Source organism: Larimichthys crocea, chromosome XIII (assembly GCF_000972845.2).
Source record: "Larimichthys crocea isolate SSNF chromosome XIII, L_crocea_2.0, whole genome shotgun sequence".
NCBI classification, from domain to species: Eukaryota; Metazoa; Chordata; class Actinopteri; family Sciaenidae; genus Larimichthys; species Larimichthys crocea.
In genome coordinates this window covers 48600209-48624253 of record NC_040023.1, presented here as the reverse complement: position 1 = coordinate 48624253, position 24045 = coordinate 48600209, and the positions used below count along the sequence as shown (strand labels likewise).

Below are 24045 nucleotides of genomic sequence, written 5' to 3'. Positions count from 1 at the left end.
GTTGGTCCTCTGCTTTCTGTATTGCAAAGAAACGATCCTGACTGATATCGATCTGCAGCCAAGACTAAAGACTGACTAAAGACTGAAGACTGAAGACAGACTGAAGCTGCTTCATGGAATCAAACCTGTTGAATCTTCAGTGTCTTCAGTCTTTGTGATCTTCAGTCTGTGGAGGACAATGGACACTGTCCAGTGTTAGAAATGTGGAACACTGACATCTAGTGGTTAAAATTATTCCTGCAGTCCAAATTCAAAACACTGGAGAGAGTTCAGTCTGACTTCAGTCTTTAGTCAGTCTCAGTCTTTAGTCAGTCTTCAGTCTTTAGTTAGTCTTTAGCCAGTCCTTAGTCAGTCTCAGTCTTTAGTCAGTCTTCAGTCTTTAGTCAGTCTTTAGTCAGTCTTTAGTCAGTCTCAGTCTTTAGTCAGTCTTCAGTCTTTAGTCAGTCTTTAGTCAGTCTTTAGTCAGTCTCAGTCTTCAGTCAGTCTCAGTCGTGGTCGGCGTGTTTCCACTCCTATGGACTCTACGGTGAAAACACTTCCCATGATGCCCAGACCAGATCAGACCAGATCAGACCAGACCAGACCAGATCAGACCGGATCAGACCGGATCAGACCCGGTGTGACCCGGTTGGGTGCTGTCAGTACGACACATTGTTGGTACCGTGAGCAGATCCAGGTCCAGGTGTCCTCAGCCACAGGGACTCTCTGTACGTTACATTTGTCTCCATGTGGTCCACAAACAGGTTGTGATGTTCATCAGGTCTCGTGTGAAGCAGCTCCACGTCTGCTGTTTGTGAGAGGACCGTTCTTCTTGGACTCTTTGTCTCTTCAAGCTTCATTTGACCGACAGCTGAAGAGGACAGAACGTGGACAGAGACAGAGAGACGGGGACGACACGCGGGAAGGAGCCGCGGGTCGGACTCGAACCCTCGGCTTCCACAGCACGGACCGAGCCTTCACACGCGGGACGGCCGCTGTACCGGCTGAGCTGGACGCGGCCACACGTCTGCTGTTTGGAGCAGAACTTTAAATCCTGAGGAAAGTCCTGGTCGTGATTATTTCATGTTTACTTTGAACTTCCTGCTGAGTCACTGCAACAAGATGGCGGCCGCTGGCAGAGCTACTGTGGCTAGCAGCAGCTAGCTGTGTGTGAGCTGGATGTTGTTCAATAATAATAAAGACTCTAAATGTTGTTACCTGCTTCATGTGGCAAACATCCTTCACCAAACAAACCTCAGCCAGCCACAAACGTCCTCAGCGCTGCTGCCGGACATTTTGTCTCCGTCCTCTTCGGAGGTTTTCCCGCCTCGCGCTGCGTGGACGTTACGCTGCGTTCACTGACGCTCGGAAATCGGAACTTTCTCCCATCGCGGAGTTTTAGAGCAGTTTGTCGCTGAGTTTCCCGCCATTACAGAGTCAGAGCATTTCCCATCATTCATAACTTCACTTCATCTGCAAGTGATGAAACTGATCTGTTTAAAAATCACTTCGTTTAATCAATAAACTTTATTTGTGTAGCACTTTTCATACACAACATGTGACACAAAGTGCTGCACACAGTGAAACCCCGACACTCCCAGCCTCCACCTGAACGCCACCTCCACCCTATTAGAAACAAGGCACTGTGCGAGCGGAGGACGCTCCATGACGTCATGACGCAGCGAGGAAACACCTGAGGCAGGTAAAACACACACTGAACTACAACACAATACAAATAAGAAATCAAATGAAACCCAGTAAAAATGCAGAATGGTCAAATAAAACTCATTAAAGTGTAAAAATAGTTAGATACAATAAAATATATAAACATAGATAGATAGATAGATAGATAGATAGATAGATAGATAGATAGATAGATAGATAGATAGATATGATCTGAAGAGAAATAAGAGTAATCTAACCAAATAAATAAAAGTGAAAATGGCGTTACCAAATAATACATAAACAGAAAATGTATATAAATAAATAGTAAGTAAGTAAGTAAGTAAGTAATAAAGTACATATTACTAACAATAATTAGACTTTGACTTGTTTCTGAGCCGGTGCTGATGATACATGAAACATTACATGTTGATATTTCATATATTGTAAATGTTCTGTACAGTGTGTTTGTTTGAGGTTTGTTGTGCGATGGTGCAACGTGACTCTTCCATTCAGATCAATTTTTGGCTTCACGTCAACAAATGGACTGCTGTGGGTCAGACGGAGCCACAGCGGAGGATTGTGGGTACTGTAGTCAGCAGAGCAGCTGTTTGTGACACTGTTTTAAATTCTACAGGTTTAAATCAAACTTTCATCAAATTCTCTTCAAGAGAAAACTTGTGTCAGACTGTTTTTCCATGTTTTGGTCTTCAGTGTTTCAGCTGTGCAGCTCTGGGTTCAGCAGCTGGACTTTAGTTGTTGACTCTGAGTCTGAAGGTCGCTCAAACATCTGACTGTGAAGCTGACAGGACACCTCTGTCCAGTCGTCCACCTCCACCGCTGCTCCACACCTCACCGTCGAAGCAGTTCACCTTCAGCAGGAAGTGAGCATCTGCATGTGATTACTGTGATTAACTGAGGAGCTTCTGACGATCGATTGATTAACCATCATGTTGTTTTCTTCTTGTGATCAGCTGGTTTGATTGGCCGAGGCTGCTGCAGCCAAAGAGACGAGAAGCGGTGGAGCTGTGCCACAGAAGAAGAAGAAGAAGGGACCAACAAAGAAGAGCACAGAGCGGTGAGTCAGACAGCGATGCTGGTTAGTGTCTGCCTGGCTCTGCTGACGAGCTGGACGGTAATGACCCGACGAGCTCGAGCCGGTCGAGTCCAGTTTTACTCTGATTACAGGACCCAAAGTATGAGGGAAACACCTGGTTGTAAGACAGCTGACTGGCTCCTGATTCTGTGTGACTGCAATATTTAAAGCTCCTGCGGTGTAACAAAGGTTTAATGTGGCTCGTTACGGTCACCTGTGGCTCGTTACGGTCACATGTGGCTCGTTACGGTCACATGTGGGTCGTTACGGTCACCTGTGGCTCGTTACGGTCACATGTGGATCGTTACGGTCACATGTGGGTACGGTCACATGTGGGTCGTTACGGTCACCTGTGGGTCGTTACGGTCACATGTGGCTCGTTACGGTCACATGTGGATCGTTACGGTCACATGTGGTAGGTCACCGTGGTCGTACTCACATGTGGGTCGTTTACGGCACTGTGGTCGTTTACGGTCACATGTGGCTCGTTACGGTCACATGTGGTCGTTACGGTCCACATGTGGGGTACGGTCACCTGTGGAGCTCGTTACGGTCACTGTGGGCTCGTTACGGTCACCTGTGTGGGTCTCGTTACGGTCACATGTGGGTCGTTACGGTCATGTGGGTCGTTACGGTCACATGTGGCGTACGGAACCTGTGGCTCGTTACGGTCACATGGTGGAGCGTTACGGTCACATGTGGATCGGGTTACGTCACATGTGGGTAAGTGTCCTACATGTGGGTCGTTACGGTCACAATGTGGGTCGTTACGGTCCACCTGTGCTCGTGTACGGTCACATGGGCTCGTTACGGTCACCTGTGGTCGTTACGTCACATGTGGGCGTACGGTAACTGTGGGTCGTTACGGTCACATGTGGCTCGTACGGCATGTGGTCGTTACGGTCACCTGTGGCGTTACGTCACATGTGGCTCGTTACGGTCACGTGGTCGTTACGGTCACATGTGGGTTGTAAGACACTGACTGCTCCTGATTCTGTGTGACGGCAATATTTAAAGCTCCTGCGGTGTACAAAGGTGTTAATGTGGGTCGTTACGGTCACCTGTGGCTCATTACGGTCACATGTGGCTCGTTACGGTCACCTGTGGGCCGTTACGGCACATGTGGCTCGTTACGGTCACATGTGGGTCGTTACGGTCACATGTGGATCGTTACGGTCACATTGGGCCGTTACGGTCACCTGTGGCCGTTACGGTCACCTGGGGCTCGTACGGTCACATGTGGGTACGGTCACTGTGGCTACGGTACCTGTGGGTCGTTACGGTCACATGTGGCTCGTTACGGTCATGTGGATGTCGGTCACATGTGGTACGTCGCTGGGGGTTACGGTCACCTGTGGGTCCGTTACGGTCACATGTGGTCGTTACGGGCCACATGTGGGTCTTACGGTCACATGTGGCTCGTTACGGTCACATGTGGCGCGTCGGTCCACCTGTGGGCGTTACGGTCACATGTGGCTCTTACGGTCACCGGTGGGTCGTTACGGTCACATGTGGGTTGTAGACAGTGACTGGCTCTGATTCTGTGTGACTGCAATTTTAAAGCTCCTGCGGTGTAACAAAGTTAATGTGGGTCGTACGGTCACCTGTGGCTCATTACGGTCACCTGTGGCTCGTTACGGTACACTGTGGCTCGTTACGGTCACTGTGGCTCGTTACGGTCCATGTTGGGCTACGTCGGTGGATCGTTCGGTCACATGTGGCTCGTCGGTCACTGTGTCGTTACGGTCACCTGTGGCTCGTTACGGTCACATTGTGGCTCGTTACGGTCACCTGTGGGTCGTTACGGTCACATGTGGTGTTACGGTCACATGTGATCGTTCGGTCACATGTGGGTACAGGTCACCTGTGGCTCGTTACGGTCACATGTGGGTCGTTACGGTCACCTGTGGGCGTTACGGTCACATGTGGGCTTCGTTACGGTCACTGTGGGATCGTTACGGTCACATGTGGGTACGGTCACCTGTGGCTCTTTACGGTCACATGTGGTCGTTACGGTCACCTGTGGCTCGTTACGGTCACATGTGGGTCCGTTACGTCACGATGTGCGGGTGTACGGTCACATTGGGTCGTTACGGTCACCTGTGGCTCGTTACGGTCACATGTGGCCGTTACGTCACATGTGGATCGTTACGGTCACATGTGTGTGTAGGTCCACATGTGGGTCGTTACGGTCACTGTGGGTCGTTACGGTCCCTGTGGCTCGTTACGGTCACATGTGGCTCGTTACGGTCACATGTGGGCTCGTTACGGTCACCTGTGGGTCGTTACGGTCACCTGTGGGTCGTTTACGGTCACATGTGGCTCGTTACGGTCACATGTGGCTCGTTACGTCACATGTGGCTCGTTACAGGTCACCTGTGGGTAGTTACGGTCACTGTGGCTCGTTCGGTCACCTGTGGGTCGTTACGGTCACATTGGGTCGTTACGGTCACATGTGGCTCGTTAAGGTCTACATGTGTGTCGGTTCGGTAACCTGTGTGGGTCGTTACCTGTAGATTATCACCCTGCTTTCATTTGTTGGGGTCACATGCTGTAGATGGTTGTTGAAGTAAGTGAAAAGGAGCAACAGACAGACACCCACACACAACAGACACACACACACAACAGACAGACACACAGACAGACACACAGCACACACACAGACCACACGACACAGACCACACACAGCAGACACACACCACAACACACACAACACAAACACAACACACAGACAGAACAGACATAAAAATACATACAGACACACACACACACAGACAGACAGACACACACACAGACACACACAGACACACAGACACACACACACACACACACAGACAGACAGACAGACACACAGACTTGTAGTTTCAGGCAGAGCTGTGTGTTTCCTCCTCTCGTCATCGTGGTCGTCACTCTAACACAGAAGCCCTTCATGCCGTTGCCGTGGTAACCACGTTATTTTTAGAGCTGATAATGAAGCAGAGCAGAGGAGACATCCTCGTCCTCCTCGTCCTCCTTGTCCTCCTCGTCTTCAAAGAGTTAAGCTCTACATGACACGAAGGAGCAGAAGAAGAAGAAGCTCAGGGTTTCTTCTTCTTCTCTTCTGTTTATGAACAGAAACAATCTGTTGTCTCTTCAAACCATCGATCTGTTTCTGTTTTGAATCCTCAGAGACCAGCTGAGGTCCAACTGACCAACACAGACCTCCAGGACCTCCAGGACCATGTCTTCATCACCGAGCAGATCTGACCTCAGACCATCTGGACTCAAACGTTTCTGTTTGTGGCTCCATCACTGCTCCTCCTACCCTCCTCCTCCTCCTCCTCTTCCTCTCCCTCTCACGTATACCGCCCCCCCCCCTCCAGCAGTGTCTCGGTATCGCCTCCTGCTGGCCGCCCTGCTGCTCTGCAGTCTGCTGCTGATGCTGCTGCTCCTCCTGTGGAACTACAACTGTCTGTTCATCTCCCGAATCTGCTCCCCACCGGGGGAGGAGGCAGGGGAGGAGGGCGGGGGAGGGTCATGAGCTGGCAGTGAAGGTGACACCTTCTGAAACCTTCTGACCCGGTTCAGAGGTCCAAATATCTGCAGATACATTTCCCATAATGCAGCTGGATAGTGTCTTTACTAGCACTATTATGTAAGATGTTTGTCGACTGGTGACATCACTGTGACATCATGAGGGAGTGCAAAATTTGGTGGAATGTTTCAGAATAAAAGTTCTTTCTGTCTGCTGAATTCTTGTTTTAAATTTTCAGAGTAAAAGTTTAAATGAGCTCAACCTTGAAACCACCGCACTTCACTGACTGACACAGACTGTCTAAAACCTGGACGTAGTCTCCGTGACGTCCTCGCAGACTGTCTAAAACCTGGACGTAGTCTCCGTGACGTCCCCGCAGACTGTCTAAAACCTGGACGTAGTCTCCGTGACGTCCCCGCAGACTGTCTAAAACCTGGATGTAGTCTCCGTGACGTCCCCGCAGACTGTCTTTTCTAAAACCTTGGGACGCTAGGTCTCTGTGACGTCCCTGCAGACTGTCTAAAACCTGGACGTAGTCTCCGTGACGTCCTCGCAGACTGTCTAAAACCTGGACGTAGTCTCTTGTGACGTCGCCGCAGACTGTCTAAAACCTGGACGTAGTCTCCGTGACGTCCCCGCAGAGACTGTCTCTTTTCCTAACTAAAAAACCTGGACGTAGTCTCCGTGACGTCTACCAGACTGTCCTAAAACCTGGACGTAGTCTCTTGTGACGTCCCGCAGACTGTCTAAAAACCTGGACGTAGTCTCCGTGACGTCCCGACTGTCTAAAACCTGGACGTAGTCTCTGTGACGTCCCCGCAGACTGTCTAAAACTGGACCGTCGTTCCGTGACGTCCCCGCAGACTGTCTAAAACCTGGACGTAGTCTCTGGACGTCCCCACAGACTGTCTAAAACCTGGACGTAGTCTCCGTGACGTCCACGCAGACTTCTAAAACCTGGACGTGTCTCGTGAGTCCCCGCAGACTGTCTAAAACCTGGACGTAGTCTCGTGAGACGTCCCTGCCACGTCTCTAGATTCTAAACCTGGACGTGTCTCCGTGACGTCCCCCAGACTGTCTAAAACCTGGACGTTAGTCTCCGTGGACGTCCCCGCAGACTGTCTAAAACCTGGACGTAGTCTCGTGACGCTCCCGAACTGTCTAAACCTGGACTAGGTCCTCCGTGACGTCCCGCCGTACTGTTCTAAAACCTGGACGTAGTCTCCGTGACGTCCCGCAGACTGTCTACAAACCTGGACGTAGTCTTCTGAAGACGTCCCCGCCAGACTGTCTAAAACCTGGACGTAGTTCTCGTGACCCAGACTGTCTAAAACTGGTACGTAGCTCTGAGACGTCCCCCGCAGACTGTCTAAAACCTGGACGTAGTCTCCGAGAGTCCCCGCAGACTGTCTAAAAACTGGACGTAGTCTCTGGACGTGTCCCCGCAGACTGTCCCCTTCTAAAATCTGGACGTAGTCTCCGTGACTCCCCGCAGACTGTCTAAAACCTGGACGTATGTCTCCTGTGACGTCCCCCGACGGTCCTAAAACCTGGACGATAGTCTCCTAGACCCCCGCCGACTGTCTTTCTAAAAACTGGGAAGTTATTCTGTCACCCCAAAGACTTGACTTAAAACCTGTTACAAAGACTTGACTTAAAACCTGTTACAAAGACTTGACTTAAAACCTGTTACAAAGACTTGAGACTTGACTTAAAACCTGTTACAAAGACTTAAGACTTGACTTAAAACCTGTTACAAAGACTTGAGACTTCTTACCAAAAAAATGTGATCAGATAAATCAAATTCAGTCTTCAATGGTGTCTTTATGTTAAACCTTTATACCTTCAGCTTGCTGCTTTGTACCATTGAATCTCCTCAGTGAACCTGAGAACTTCCTACAGAACCCATCCAAAAGGAGCCCTGTGTAGTGTCCTTGATGATCCATGGATCCTTCACTAGGTCACCAATTGAAGGCAGTGTTAAAAAACTCAAGGAACCACCAAGAACCCTTCATGAATGCTACTGGAACCTCTTTGAAGACTTCTTTGGGCTTTCTTTGAATTCCTCTGTGGACATCTGAAGCCCCTAAAGGATTCATGAACCACTGAAACCTCTTGAAGTAATCTTAAGACTCCTGAGACATCATGGAACAGAACCTCCTGCACAATTCTCGGATCATCAAACCAAATCATGACAAATGACAATCTGAGCTACATCCATGTTTCTTGATCTTGTCAGACGGTTTTCAGCATCACGTCTGTCTTCATCAGCAACAACACTACCTCCACTGTTAGCCAGCTGTCCACCTTCAGGTGAGCAAAGCTGCTCCAACTCAAACATCTCAAACAAGGCCAATGACCTCTGACCCCTCAGTCAAAGACCGGTCATCTACTGATCCGGTAATCTGCTCTGCAACTTGAAGTGTGAAGTGTTCAGGATACTGAACCAGAAGTTGCTCTCACCCTGACGTTGTTTTGTGAGTCTGTAAGTACTTTGGAGATGATTATCAGAACCCCTTCACAGACCCCCGAAACTCCTTCTTCTAATCCTGGAAAGAGACCTAAAACCACCTGGAATACCCTGGAAACCTTTCCGACTTTTAAAACCCCTCTGTAGACCTGATGATGAGTTTAACAGATGTCAGGTCTCATGGGGGGAAGGGAGCCGAGCCACACAGCTGCTGAAAAAACACATCAAACCTCCAGAACCTGAGCGGACTGTCAGGTAAGTGAGAGCGAGACAGGAAATAAGAACGCTGCGCCTTCAAAATAAAAGAGAGTTCGTTATTTACTTTAAATTTCAGCAAGCAAAATAAGACTGCCACGTAGTCGTACCTGGACGTAGTCTCTGTGACGTCCCCGCAGACTGTCTAAAACCTGGACGTAGTCTCTGAGACGTCCCCGCAGACTGTCTAAATAAAACTTAAAGAGTTGTCCAACATAAAAACATGTTCGTCGTCGTGTTTTTATTTTGAAAGGTGTGACCGGATGTTGAATGTTTTATTCTGACAGACTTGACTGTGGTGTCTCGCGCCTGTCTGTCTCTGAGCAGCGCGAGCGGCTCAGCTGTTTAAACCTCGGATGGTTCCGTTCAGCTCCGACAGGTCCAAACTTTAAAGTTAGACCGGTTCGAACCGGAGCTGAAACTTTTATCTTAGTGTTTCTTCTGTCTTCGTGTTTTTCGCGGGGTTCGGGTCGGACAGGAATGTGAGTGTCGGGTTCTGGACGGCTTTCGTTCTGGGTTGTAAGAGAAAGGAAGAACCGGACCCACACGGCCCGGCTCACGATGAGAGCGCTGGTCCTCCTGAGTCTCTGTCTGAACCTCCATACATGCCGAGCCCTCCCCAACCGGCTGCCCGACCTCAGCACCGAGCCGCCCGGCCACATCTCCCTCACCGACCCGCTGCTGGACTACGACCGGCTGGATGAGGAGCTGGGAGGCGGCGGGGTGCGGAGCGGGAACGGGACCGACGGGGACGTCGTGGGCTGCGGGCCGTGTGAGCCGGACCTGTGCCCGGACAACAGGGGCTGCCGGGCCGGCCTGGTGCTGGACCCCTGCGGCTGCTGTAAGGAGTGCGGGAACCTGGAGGGTCAGGCGTGCGACCCGGGGGACCGGAGCGTCTTCTACGGACTCTGCGGGACCGGGCTGCGGTGCCAGGCGGACCCGCGGTCCGCAGGGGGAGGAGGAGGAGGAGAGGAGGATGAAGAGGAGGAGGTGTGTGTGTGTGAGCAGCAGGAGGCGCTGTGCGGCTCTGATGGACTCACATACATGAACATGTGTCAGTTCAGAGAGGCCGCGTTCACCAAAACACACCTGAAGACCAGGGGGCGGGGCCCGTGCAAGACAGGTACACCTGAGAGAGAGAGAGAGTGTGTGTGTGTGTGTGTTTCTGTGTGTGTGTGTTTCTCTGTGTGTGTGTGTGTCTTTCTGTGTGTCTGTGTGTGTGTGTGTTTCTGTGTGTGTGTGAGTGTGTTTGTGTGTGTGTGTGTGTCTGTGTGTGTGTGTTTGACACTACATGTAAGTAACCAGGGGGGGGGGGGGGGGGCGTTAAACTTCCTGTCTCACCTGCTCCCACACGGCCCAGCCCCGCGGAGGCGGAGAACTGACCCAGGTTGTTACAGCAATGCAGCGATTAGGTGCCTGAGTCTCTGGCCCGCCCACCTCGATCTGCAGCACAACTGGAAGCTCGAATTTCGAGGACCGCCCCGAGACTGTGGAGACAAGCAGGACTCAGCAGTCCTGAGTTTCTGGTTCGGAGCAAAGATCTAAGAAGGATTTTTTTATTGTGTAATAGTGAGGGTCGACAGTGAAGGCAAGATAGGGCAGCAGTCAATGGGGAAAAAGGGAGTAAACATGTGTAGTTGGACGTCCAGGGACACAGCGAGAGAGTTCCAGTGTCGGGCTAGCTTTGTCAACGCATACCGTGCCTGAGCAAATAGGCATCGTGTGTCAGAAGTCGAACCCGAGAGACAGGACATACAGAGAGTGGAAGGTGTCCGCATCCCGGGCAGGTCGTGATGGATCCTTAGGGTGGCAGCAACAAATAAGTAGCTTGGTGAGGTCGGTGATGGTCTAGGTCTCTGAGCGCGTCACTCGGTGCTACTGAGATGTGTGGTCGGGGTCGATCTCCAGGTCGAGACAAAGCCAGAACTGAGTCACGCCACCGGTGAGGACTTCAGGCTCGACTGGTGCCAACCAGGCTGTCCAGAGTCGGACACGGGCAACGACCAGGGTATCATGATTAAAGTGGTCGCTACCAGGAAAGGACGCAGACTGCCTGGCGCTGGGGGGGGACACGGGTCATGTTTCACCTGGCCTAGTAGGGGCGGTTATGAAGAGCCCTGTTAATTAATAGGGCATACGTGGACGAGGGGAGAACAGAGTGAGAGAGACATGGTTGAGGGGGAGGAGCAGGGGTGAGGAGAGACAGGTGAAGGGAAGAGACAGGTGAGAGAGACAGTGAATGGGTGGATACGGTGAGTGATAGGAACGATGGTCATAGGATGAGAGCGGACAGGAAGTGTTATGGACTTGGATACGGAGAGTAGAGACATTGGATGAAGAATGATCAGTTGAGGGGGACATGTGGGGAGAGACGAGGTTGGAAGAGAGGACAGGGTGAGGAGAGAGACAGGTGGGAGAGGAAGAAGGTGAGAGAGGACAGGTGAGAGAGACAGGTGATGAGAGGGAGAGACAAGGTGAGAGAGACAGGTGAGTGAGGGTGAGGAGAGGAGACAGGTGAGGAGGACAGGTGAGAGAGAGACAGGGTGAAGGGTGAGGACAGGTGAGAGAGACAGGTGAGGGAGACAGGTGAAGACAGACAGGTGAGAGAGACAGGTGAGAGGGAGACAGGTGGAGAGAGAGAGAGGTGAGGGAGACAGGTGAGAGAGACAGGTGAGGGAGAGACAGGTGGAAGAGGACAGTTAGGGAGAATGGTGAGGGAGACAGGTGAGAGAGACAGTGAGAGACAGGTGAGAGAGAGAAAGGTGAGAGAGACAGTGAGAGGAGACAGGTGAGAGAGAGACAGGTGAGAGAGAGGACAGGTGAGAGGAGAAGGTGAGAGAGAGACAGGTGAGAGAGGAAAAGGTGAGAGAGAGACCAGTGGAGAGAGACAGGTGAGGGAGACAGGTGAGGGATAGGTGAGAGAGAGAACAGGTGAGAGAGAAACAGGTGAGAGAGAGGTGAGAGAGAGAAGGTGAGAGAGAAAGGAGTAGATAGAGACAGGTGAGAGAGACAGGTGAGAAGAGAACAGGTGAGAACAGGTGAGGGAGACAGGGTGAGGGAGAGGACGAGTGTGAGCGTATTAGACAAGGTGGCGAGAGACACCACAAACAACACAAACATAGCACACACAGCACAGAAACCAACTTCACATACAGACTACACAATATAGGTGTTGGGAAATGGGTTGATGCTTTTCACACTGCACGTGTACAGTGACACACACGTCACAGGACAAAGAGAACAACCAGTGGGTACATGACAAAAACAGGGGACGAACGGGAGTAATGAACACACACACACACACATCAAACACACACACAATGAATCAAACACACACACAACAAGAAACACACGCAACTACGGACGACCAGCACAACAGACGCACAATAACACACAATAGGACACAGACACAGAAAAACACACATCACATACCCAGAACCACAATCACCGAAATCAAATGATACCCACAGCACGACATACAGACAGCGGACTGGAACACCCGACACTACCACAGACATAAACACCACACACAGCGGAACAGCACTACATACATCATATAACACAACACACACAGACACACACACACGACACTACAACAACACACATAAACACGATCACACACACACACACGGATTGATCAGAAACACACACACACACGCACACATACACACAAGAAAACACCCACACATTCACGACACACACACACACACACACAGACAACACAGAAACACACATACACAACAGAAACATACACACACAACACACTCTCTCAACACCTTTCTCTCTCAACCTGTCTCTCCCTCAACTGTCGCCCGCCCACCTGTCTCTCTCACCCTTGTCCCTCGCCTCACCTGTTCTCGCTCACCTGTCCTCCCCTCATCCCTTGTCTCTCGCATCTCACCTGTGTCGTTCTCTCTCACCTTCTCTCTGCACTGTCTCTCCTCTCACACCGTTCTCTCCTCACTGTCTCTCTCTCAACCTGCCTCTCTCTACCTGTCCGCCTACCTTCCTCTCTCACCTGTTCTCTCTACTCACCTTTCTCCCTCAACCTGTCCTCCTCACCTGTCTCTCCTCACTGGTCTCTCTCACCTTTCTCCCCTTCTCCTCACCTGTCTCTCTCTCACCTCTTCCTCCACCTGTCTGCTCCTACCTGTCTTCCCTCACCTGTCTCTTCACTGTCTGTCTCTCACCTTGTCTGTCTCTCACCTGTCTCTCCTCACCTGTCTCTCTCACCTGTCTCCCTCACCATTTCTCCTCGTCTCTCACCTGTCTCTACCTGTCTCTACCTGTCTCTCATCCCTCCACCTGTCTCCCTCCACCTGTCCTCTCACCTTCTGTCTCTCACCCTGTCTCCTCTCACCTGTCTCTCTCACCTCGTCCTCCTCTCTCACCCTTTCTCTCTCACCTGGTCCTCACCTACCCTCTCCTCACCTCAACCTGTCTCTCTCACGTGTCTCTCCCCTCACCCTTGCTCTCTCCCTGCACCTATTCTCCCGTCTCTCCTCACCTGTCCTCTCTCAATCGTCCCACCACTGTCCCCTCCGACTCCACCATGTCTCTCTCTCTACCAGTCAACCCGTCGCTCTCATCCTGACCATGTCTATCACTCACCTAGTCCACCTCTCACTGTCTCCCACTTCTCTCCTCACCTGGTCTCTCTCATCCCTGCTCCTCCCTCAACATGTCTCTCTCACTCTGTTCTCCCCTCTCCACGTCCTATTATTAAGGCTCTCTAACCGCCTACTAGCCAGGTGAACAACCTGCCCAGCCAGCTCTCGTCCTCCGGTCAGCGACCACAATCAGTACCTAGGTCTGCCCGTCACACTCAGGTGACACCTGTTCGGCACAGTCGGCTCTATCCTGGCACGGTGTGGCGTTGACTGCGTTATGGGGAGGCTGTACGTGTGCGAGCCTGGAGACGACCCCGACACATCTCAGTGCACGGTGAGCGCCAGAGACCAGACACACCACCGACAAGCTACTATTGTGCTGGCCACCCTAGAGGACCATACGACTGCCCGGGTGCGACATTCCACTCTCTGTTTCCTGTCGGTTCGCTCTGACACAGGTATGCCTATTGTCAGGCACGGTATTGGTTGACAAAGTATGCCCGACACTGGAACTCTCTCGCTGTGGTCCCCTGACGTCCAACTACCATGTTTACTCCTTGTTCCCATTGACTGCTGCCATATCTTGCCTACTGTCGAAACATTACAAATAAAAAATCCTGATCTTAGATCTTGCTCCAACCAGAAACCTCAGACTGTAGTCCTGCTCTGTCTCCACATCTCGGGGCGGTCCTCGAAATTCGAGCTCTCCAGTTTGCTGCAGATGCGAGGTGGGGCGGGCGCAGAGGACTCAGGAACCTATCGCTGCATTGCTCGTAACAACCTGGGGTCAGTGTCTCGCGCCTCCGCGGGTGCTGGTGCGTAGTGGGGAGCAGTGAGAAGCAGGAAGTTTAACGCCCCCCCCCCTGGTTAACTTACATGTAGTGTCAGTCCTCTACTTCCTGGTTTGATGACCTCACTTCCTGTGTCTGTCTTTCAGAGAGCGTCGTCCTATCGTGCCAATAGCGTGTCAGAGATGAAGCAGCCTATGGATGCCACGGAACTACGAGCAGGACTTTTACTGACCCACAGGTTGATGTCGACTTCCTGTGGTCGGTGGGATCATGTGAATGTCACTTCCTGTGGGTCGGTGGGATCAGGTGATGGTCACTTCCTGTGGTCAGTGGGAGCAGGTGATCCGTACCGTCATATTAAATATTTAATCATGTTATGGGGACGCTGTGACACGGAGCCTCAGCATGTTGAGCGTGTTTGTCGACGTCGCAGGTTCGAGCTCGAGGCGCGTGTCCGTAAAACTTATATAAATAAAGTTTAAAAACAACAAACAGTGGTTTGTGTTCCTTCATCACATGAACAAGCTGTGACATCATCCCGCGAGACACCGCAGGGGCAATAAATACAGGCAAGTACGACACACTTCCTGTTTCACTGTTTGTGCAGAACTTGGCTCTCGTCTGATGGGCGGTCCTGTGACTGACCCTTGGGCTGATTGGCTGAGTTCATAGAGTACGTGAGTCCCTTGAAGTGGTCTTGAGCAGAAACTGAAGGATCTTAGAGACTCCCACAGACGGGATCCAAGGACTGTGACTGCACGCGGACCCTCCTGTCTGCTGGAATATGAAGCCGATCTGGGGAGACTTCCTGGAACCAGATTCAGAACCGCAGGAAGTTCAAACTTCCTCAGAGACAGGAAGTCCTCTCTAACAACATGTGGGTGAATCTATTAACCAATGGGAAACACAGCGTCTGTTCAACATTCAGACTTTAAAGTCTCCCTCTGTCGTCGAGTTTCACCAACACAAGTCCCAGGTGGTTCAGATAGCAGCCCAACAAACCGGGCGCGCAGCCGGAACAGGGTTGGAGCGCAGTCCAACAGGGAATAGAGTTACGTACAGAGGTGAACACTGCCGGTTCAGAGGTTTCTGTTTTGCTCTGTGTTCACGGTTAGGATGGACGCTGCCGGTTTCAGAGGTATCTGATCTTGTTTTCAGGTTTAGAAGACCGGGAACAACTGCCCGGTTTCAGAGGTTCGGTCGCGGTGTCCACTGTAGACTTGACACTGCTGGGTTCAGAGGTTTCTGGTCAGCGTGTTCACTGTTAGACTGGACACTGCCGGTTCAAGGTTTCTGTCGCTGTGTTCACTGTTAAACTGGACACTGCTGGTTCAGAGTTTCTGTCGCTGTGTTTTCACTGTTAGACCGGCCACTGCCTGTTCAGAGGTTCTGTCGACTGTGTTCACTGTTAGACCGGACACTGCTTGGTTCAGAGGTTCTGTCGCTGTGTTCACGGTTAGACCGACAACCGCCGGTTCAGAGGTTCTGTCGCGTGTTCACTGTTAGACTGGACACTGCCGGTTCAGAGTTCTGTCGCGTGTTCACTGTTAACTGGACGCTGCTTGTTCAGAGGTTCTGCTGCTGTGTTGCACTGTTAGACCGGACAACTGCCGTCAGAGGTTTTCTGTCGCAGTGTTCACTGTTAGACGGGACACTGCGTGGTTCCAAGAGGTTCTGTTTGCCGTGTTCACTCTTAGACCTGGACACGGCTGGTTCAGAGGTTCGGTTGCTGTGTTCACTGGTAGACAGGCACTGGGCTGGTTCCAGAGTTTTCTGTTGCTGTGTGTCACTGTTTAGACTGACACTTGCTGGTTCAGAGGTTCTGGTAGCTGGTGTTCACTGTTAGAACTGGACACGCCGGTTCAGAGTTTCTGTTGGCTGTTCAATGTTAGACTGGACACTGCTGGTTCCCAAGAGTTGCTGTTGCTGTGTTCCACGGTTAGACTGGACACTGCCGGTTCAGAGGTTCTGTCGCTGTGTTCACATGTGTTATACTGGACACTGCGTTCAGAGGGTCTGCTGCTGTGATTCACTCTTAGACGGGGACACTGCCGGTTCAGAGTTTCTGTTTTCTGTGTTTCACTGTTTAGACTGGACCTGCCGGTTCAGAGGTTCTGTCCGCTGGGTTTCACTGTAGACGACACTGCTGGTTCAAGAGTTTCTGCTGCTGCTGTGTTCACTGTTAGACGTGACACGGCCGGTGCAGAGGTTCTGTCGCTGTGTTCACTGTTAGACTGACACTGCCGGTTCAGAGGTTCTGCTGCTTGTGTTCACTCTTAGACTGGACACTGCTGGTTCAGAGGTTTCTGTCGCTGTGTTCACTGTTTTAGACTGGACACTGCCGTTTCAGAGGGTCTGTCGCTGTTCACTGTTAGACTGGACCTGCCGGTTCAGAGGGTCTGTCCTGGTGTGAACTGTAGACTGGACACTGCGGTTCAGAGGTTCTGTTCTGAGGCCATAGCTCATAGCTTTAGTTAGCTGTAGTACTCGGTCTTTGTTCTCTGATCTTCTGTTTGTCCTGTTAACTGTGAACACTGTGATGTTCTGTGACATATTCGAGGTGTAGCTGTCCTGTCCTTCAGACTGGACCTTAAAAGCGGAATTAGCTGAAGAAACATAAAAACATGATTGTTGTTCGAGAGTCTGATGATAAGCAGCTGGTGGAGCCGTTAAGCAACAATGGTTTGAGTCACATGATTCATGTTCCAAATCAAATTTTCAGCCGTCCACCAGACTTTTGGACACAACGACTGAGAAGGACGTTTGTCTTCTAGAGAAACATTTTTCTCCAACCAGGATAAAAGAAACAGAAACAGACGGAAACTTTCGTCTGTTTGTCTTCATCGAAAACACATGAAACTGGATCAACTCAGCTCGCTGTGATTTACACAGAGTTAGGAGGACAGTGAAGTTAACATGCGGATAACTGGAGCTGCTGTTTAGCTCATGTAGCTGCTGTTAGCTCCATCCTGTTAGCTGCTGTAGAGTGCATGTTAGCATCAGTCTGTAGCTCAGTCTGTTGGAGGCTCATCCCTGTTAGCTCATGTTTAGCGGCAGTCTGTTAGCTGCTGTTAGCTCTGTTAGCTTCAGTCTGTTAGGCTGCTGTTAACTCATGTTAGCTCAGTCTGTAGCCTGCTGTTAGCTCATGTTAGCTCAGTCCCTGTTAGCTGCTGTTTAACTTCATGTTAGCTCAGGCTGTTAGCTTGCTGTTAGCTCATCTGTTAGCTGCTTTTAGCTCGTGTTTAGCTCAGGCTGGTTAGCTGCTGTTAGCTCATGTTTAGCTCAGTCCTGTTAGCTGCTGTTAGCTCATGTTTAGCTCAGTCTGTTAGCTGCTGTTAGCTCAGTCTGTTACATTTAGCGTCGTGTTAGCTCAGTCCTGTTAAGCTCTGTTTAGCTCATGTTAGCTCAGTCTGTTTACGGCCTGTTAGCTCATGTTAGCTCAGTCAGTTAGAGCTGCTTGTTAGCTCGTGTAGCTCATCCTGTTAGCTCGTGTAGCTCAGTCAGTTAGCCCTGTAGCTCGGTGTTAGCTCATCCTGTTAGCGTGCTGTTAGCTCGTGTTAGCTCAGTCTGTTAGCATGCGTGTTACTGCGTGTGAGCTCAGTCTGTTAGCTGCTGTTAGCTCATGTTAGCTCAGTCAGTTAGCTGCTGTTAGCCGTGTTAGCTCAGTCTGTAGCTCGTGTTGCTGCAGTCAGTTAGCTGCTGGTAGATCGGGTTAGCTCAGTTCTGTTAGCTGCTGTTAGCGCGTGTTAGCTCAGTTCTGTTAGCTGCTGGTTGAGCTCGTGTTTAGCTCGTCTGTTAGCTGCTGTTAGCTCATGTTACTCAGTTGTGAGCGCTGGTAGCTCGTGTTTAGCTCAGTCCAGTTAGCTGCTGTTAGCTCAGACACTGGGGAGTTAGTGGGGGAATCTCAGAAGGGGAGGCGGAGTCAGTGTCCCGTGTCAGACAGGAGCTGGCCACATGTCAGTTAAACCGGGCTCAGCAGCAGTATGGGACGCGTCAGCATGGAGCAAGGTCCAAACCCCGAAACTCCACACTGATGATGTTACAGCCGCTCGTCTGTGACAGGAAGCGTGTTTCAATGTTCACGCCATGTGGTCATGGAGGATCATTAATATTCATTAGGAAGTCCGTCCTGGGTGACCCGGTCCAAAAAGGGGGTCCATGTCCTGGTCCAGGTCCATTACGAGTTCGGTCCTGGTCGCAGGTTATGGGTCTGGGTCTGCTTGTGGTCCGGAATGTTTGAAGTCTGCAAGCTCGGCCTGTAATCCAGGAAATAACAACCACTGATCCACGCAACCATGCAAATGACGTCCAGAAGTTCAGCGGCCAATCAGAAGCGGCTCCCTGGAGCCTGGAAACACACGCATGAATATACAATGTACTTTAACTACACGAGAAGTACTACATGGCGCCAAGAGTACTCGAGTACTACATGGCTCCAGAGTACTCGAGTAACTACTGGCGCTCAAGTACTCGAGTACTTGCACTCAGCATGTTTGGTGGCTGAGCTGCAGTTCCTACCGGTGGCCGCTGTGTCCTCCTGTCCGTCGTGTTGTCGGCAAGAGAATCGGCCTCGACACAAACGAGCCGTCCTGTGTTTACATGCAGTAGCTTTACTTTAGCTCCGTGCGTTTTTATCCTAATTCATCAGGCTGTTAATAAAACACTGACGTCAGCCCCTCCGCGGATTGGAGGGGCGGTTGACTTCCGGAGGGCGCCAGATTTGTTTTAAAATCTCGCGATAAACCGGACCAACAGGTAATCAGATTACAATCAGGTAACACATGGTAAGACGATCCAACGGTAATCAGATTACAATCAGGTAACACATGGTAACACATGGTAAACGATCCACAGGTAACAGATTACAATCAGGTACACTGGTAACGATCCACAGGTAATCAGGGATTACATCAGGTTAACGAATGGTAAACGATCCACAGTAACAATTACATCAGGTAAACGCATGGTAACGATCCACAGGTAATCAGATTACAAATCAGGTAACGCATGGTAACGATCACACAGAACACTTTGACTCTCAGGATGGTCTGACGTTCAGATTATACAACGTAGTTTTGTAGTTTTGTAGTTCTTCTTTCTCTTACGCTGTTTGAAGTGAGTAAAGTTTAAATCTTTATAGAAAACATAAATTAGTAAATGTTCTTTATTATGATTGTCAGATTCAAGCTCCACCATGGTCAGACAGCAGCGGAGGACAGGTGAGAGGTGAGTCTCCAAGAGACTACGACTCCAGGTTTTAGACAGTCCTGCGGGGACGTCACAGAGACTACGTCCAGGTTTCAGCAGTCTGGCGGGGACGTTCAGAAACTACGTCCAGTTTTAGACAGTCTGTGGGGACGTCAACAGAGACGAACGTCCAGGTTTTTATACAGTCCTGCGGGGACGTCACGGAGACTCGTCCAGGTTTCAGAATCCTGCGGGGACTCACGGAGACTACGTCCCAAGGTTTTTAGACAGTCCTCGGGGACGTCTCAGAGACTACGTCCAGGTTTTAGACAGTCTTGGGACGTCACAGAGACTACGGTTTCCAGGTTTTAGACAGTCGGCGGGAGCGTCACGGAGACTACGTCCAGGTTCAGAACAGTCTGGGGGACGTCCTCGGAGACTAACGTCCAGGTTTTTAGACATCTGGGGGACGTCACAGAGACTACGTCCAGGTGTTAGACAGTCCCTGCGGGACTCACGGAGGACTTACGTCCAGGTTTAGACAGTCTGCGGGGACGTCACGGGGACTACGTCCAAGGTTTCAGACAGTCTGCGGGGACGTCACAGAGACTACTCCAGGTTTTAGACAGTCTGCAGGGACGTCACTGAGACTACGTCCCAGGTGTTTAGAACTTCTCGGGGACGTCACAGAGACTACGTCCAGGTTTTAGACAGTCTGGTGGGTACGTCCACGGAGACTAACGTCCTGTGTTTAGACAGTCTGCGGGGCGTCTCAGAGAATACGTCCAGGTTTTAGACAGTCTGCGGGGACGTCACGGAGACACGTCCGGTTTCAAGACAGTCTGGCGGGACGTCACGGAGACTACGTCCCAGGTTTCAACAGTCTGCGGGGACGTCTCGGAGACTACGTCCAGTTTTGACAGTCTGTGGGGACGTCCAGAGACTACGTCCAGGTTTTAGACAGTCCTGTGGGGAACGTCACTGAGACTACGTTCCAGTTTTAGACATTCTGTGGGGACGTCACGGAGACTACGCCAGTTTTAGACAGTCTGTGGGGACGTCTCAGAGGACTACGTCCAGGTTTTTAGACAGTCTTGGGGACGTCTCAGAGACTTAATACGTCCAGGGTTTTAGACAGTACGGCGGGGACGTTACGGAGACCAGTCCAGGTGAGACAGTCTTGGGGACGTCTCAGAGACTACGTCCAGGTTTTAGCAGTCTGAGGGGACGTCACGGGAGACTACGGTCCAGGTTTAAGACAGCTTGCGGGACGGCAACGGAGACTAAGTCCAGGTTTTCAGACAGTCTGCGGGGGAGCGTCACGGGAGACTACTCCAGGTGTCAGACAGTCTGCGGGGAACGTCACGGAGACTACGTCCAAGGTTCAACAGTCTGCGGGACGTCCTGAGACTACGTCCAGGTTTTAGACGTCACGGCGGGACGTCACGGAGACGACGTCCAGGTTTTTAAACAAGTCTGTGGGACGTCCACGGAGACTACGTCCAGGTTTGAGACAGGCTGTTGGGGGACGTCACGGAGACTACGTCCAGGTTTTAGACAGTCTTTGGGGACGGTCTCAGAGACTACGTCCAGGGTTTTAGACAGTCGGTGGGACGTCTCCAGAGACTACGTCCGGTTTTTAGACAGTCTGGCGGGGACGTTACGGAGACGCACGTCCAGGTTTTAGGACAGTCTGGTGGGGACGTCTAGAGACTACGTCCAGGTTTTAGAGACAGTCTGTCGGGGACGTCACGGAGACTACGTCCAGTTTTCAGACAGTCCCCCTCGGGGACGTCAGCGGAGACTACGTCCAGGTTTCGAAACAGTCTGCGGGGAACGTCAACGGAGACTACGTCCAGGTTTCAGACAGTCGCGGGACGTCACGGAGACCTACTCAGGTTTTTTTAGACAGTCCTGCGGGACGTCTCAGGAGACTACGGTCCAGGTTTTAGCAGTCCTGTGGGGAGTCACAGAGACTACGTACCAGGTTTTAGACAGTCTGCGGGACTCACGGAGAACTACGTCCAGGTTCAGACAGTCTGCTAGGGACGTCTCAGAGACTAAACGTCCAGGTTTTAGACAGTCTGGGGGACGTCACGGAGACTACGGTCCAGTTTTAGAACAGTCGCGGGGACGTCCACGGAGACGACGTCCCAGGTTTCAGACATCTGGGGGACGTCACGGAGACTACGTCAAGGTTTCAGACAGTCTGCGGGGACGTCACAGAGACTACGTCCAGGTTTTAGAACAGTCTCGGGACGTCACGGAGACGACGTCAAGGTTTAAGACATCTGCGGGACTCACGGAGACTACGTCCAGGTTATCAGACATCCGCGGGGACGGCAAAAAGAGACTACGTCCAGGTTTTGACAGTCTGCGGGGAAGTCACGAGACGACGTCCAGTTTTAGACATGCTCGCGGGAACGTCCAGAGACACGTCCAGGTTTTTTAGACAGTCCTGTGGGGACGTCACGGAGATACGCCAGGTGTTAGACAGTCGCGGGGACGTCCTGGAGACTACGTCCAGGTTTTAGACAGTGCTGCGGGGACGTCACGGAGACTACGTCCAGGTTTCAGACAGTCTGCGGGGACTCCACGGAGACTACGTCAGGTTTCAGACAGTCTGCGGGACGTCCACGTAGACTACGTCCAGTTTTAGACAGTCCTGCGGGGACGTCACGAGACTAACGTCCAGGTTTTTTAGACAGCTGTGGGGACGTCTTCAGAGACTAAGTCCAGGTTTTAGACAGTCTTTGGGGGACGTCACGGAGACTACGTCCAGGTTTTAGACAGTCTGCGGGGACGTCACGGAGACTACGTCCAGGTTTCAGACAGTGCTGCGGGGACGTCACGGAGACTACGTCCAATGTTTTTTAGACAGTCTGCGGGGACGTCAGCGGAGGACTACTCCAGGTTTTTAGACAGTCTCAGGGACGTCACGAGACTACGTCCAGGTTGTGACAGGCTGCGGGGACGTCACAGAGACTACGTCCAGGTTTTTAGAACAGTCCGCTGTGGGGACGTCACGGAAGACTACGTGTCCGGTTTTAGACAGTCTGTGGGGACGTCTCAGAAGACTAACGTCCCAGGTTTTAGACAGTCTGCGGGGAAGTCACAGAGACTACGTCAAGGTTTTTAGACGTCCTGCGGGACGTCCGGAGACTACGTCCAGGTTTTTAGACATCGTGGGGACGGCCACGGAGACACGTCCAGGTTTTTTAACAGTCTGCGGGGACGTTCACAGAGACTACGTCCAGTTTTAGACATCTGTGGGGACGGCACGGAGACTACGTCCAGGTTTTAGACAGTCTGTGGGGACGTCTCAGAGACTACGTCCAGGTTTTTAGACAGTCTGCGGGGACGTTACGGAGACCACGTCCAGGTTTTTAGACAGTCTGTGGGGACGTCTCAGAGAACTACGTCCCAGGTTTTAACGTCCGGCGGGCGTCACGAGACTACGTCCAGGGTTTTAGACAGGCTGTGGGGACGTATTCAGAGACTACGTCCAGGTTTGAGACAGTGCCGCGGGGACGTCTCAGAGACTACGTCCAGGTTTGTGACATGCTGTCGCTGTCTCCAGGTGGTTTGTACCGAAACCTGCAGTGAAGTCTGTGGACACGGGTTCGAAAAATTTTGGTCCTGTCAGACCGCCTCTTGTCAGGTTCAGGCAGGAAGTGGGGCGGGCTCAGGGACAGGAAGCTCTGAGAGCTGGCCCCCCCCCCCATGCTGCAGCTCCGCCACCAAAAGAAGAGAGAGAGAGACGCGGGACCTGACGGAGTTCAGGGAGAGACGGAGGCGAAGAGGACGAGACTGGAACGGCTCATGTCAGCCCTCTACAGGCTGCACAGAGGACGCCAAACGCCAATAGAGAGGGAGAGTCCCTGGTCATGTGATGACCAGGAAGCGAGAGCTTTTGCTCCACAGGAAGTGCGTCAAGTGTGGTCAGACGCGTCCTCGTCCAGACTTCCTGCCGGCAGAGCATCGGCAGGACGGCAGAGCTGAGGTGATGAGGCGTGATGTCATAGCAACGCGTGACATCACTCCTGAGGTCAAACGCTGTAAACGTGTGTGTTGTGTGTGTGTGTGTGTGTGTGTGTGTGTGTGTGGCGTGTGTGTGTGTGGTGTGTGTTTGGGTCTGTGTGTTTGTGGGTGGTGGTGTGGGGTGGTGTGTTGTGTGTGGTGGGTGTGTCAGCGGCAGAGCCGGGGCGTCGCTAAGGTCACCATCCAGCAGAGCGAGCGAGAGCCAGAGTTTCGGACAGACGGAGCGGACAGGTGGACTCCACTGTCACCCTCTGTAACCTCACCTGTCGCTCGCTGCAGGACACACACACACACAGCACACACACAAACACCTGAAGTCTGCTGTCACGGTGCGCAGGTGAACCTGTGGTTTGGGTGTGTGTGTGTGTGTGTGTGTGTGTTTGTGTGTGTGTGTTTGTGTGTTCAGGTGTTTCAGGAGCACATGACCGGATCAGAAAACC

At 51.7% G+C, this 24045-nt stretch overlaps 1 protein-coding gene and 1 long non-coding RNA gene across 4 annotated transcripts in view; both read left to right on the top strand.

Moving 5' to 3' along the window:
* The first annotated feature begins 2208 nt into the window (after nucleotides 1-2208).
* LOC113747231 (uncharacterized) lies at nucleotides 2209-6469 on the top strand. 3 transcript variants are annotated; one of them, XR_003463462.1, is made up of 4 exons: nucleotides 2209-2223; nucleotides 2356-2525; nucleotides 2616-2719; nucleotides 5906-6469. It is a non-coding gene; the product is annotated as an uncharacterized LOC113747231 (long non-coding RNA). The 3 variants fall into 3 exon arrangements; XR_003463461.1 differs by having other exon boundaries at nucleotides 2213-2227; XR_003463460.1 differs by lacking the exon at nucleotides 2209-2223 and adding an exon at nucleotides 2236-2250.
* A 2775-nt stretch (nucleotides 6470-9244) lies between these two features.
* Nucleotides 9245-24045, top strand: part of LOC113747500 (kazal-type serine protease inhibitor domain-containing protein 1-like) — an 18807-nt gene continuing 4006 nt past the window's right edge. The window contains exon 1 of the mRNA XM_027287481.1: nucleotides 9245-10099. Within this exon, the coding sequence (XP_027143282.1) occupies nucleotides 9538-10099 (562 nt within the window). The 5' untranslated portion in view covers nucleotides 9245-9537. The remainder of the gene's footprint in view (nucleotides 10100-24045) is intronic.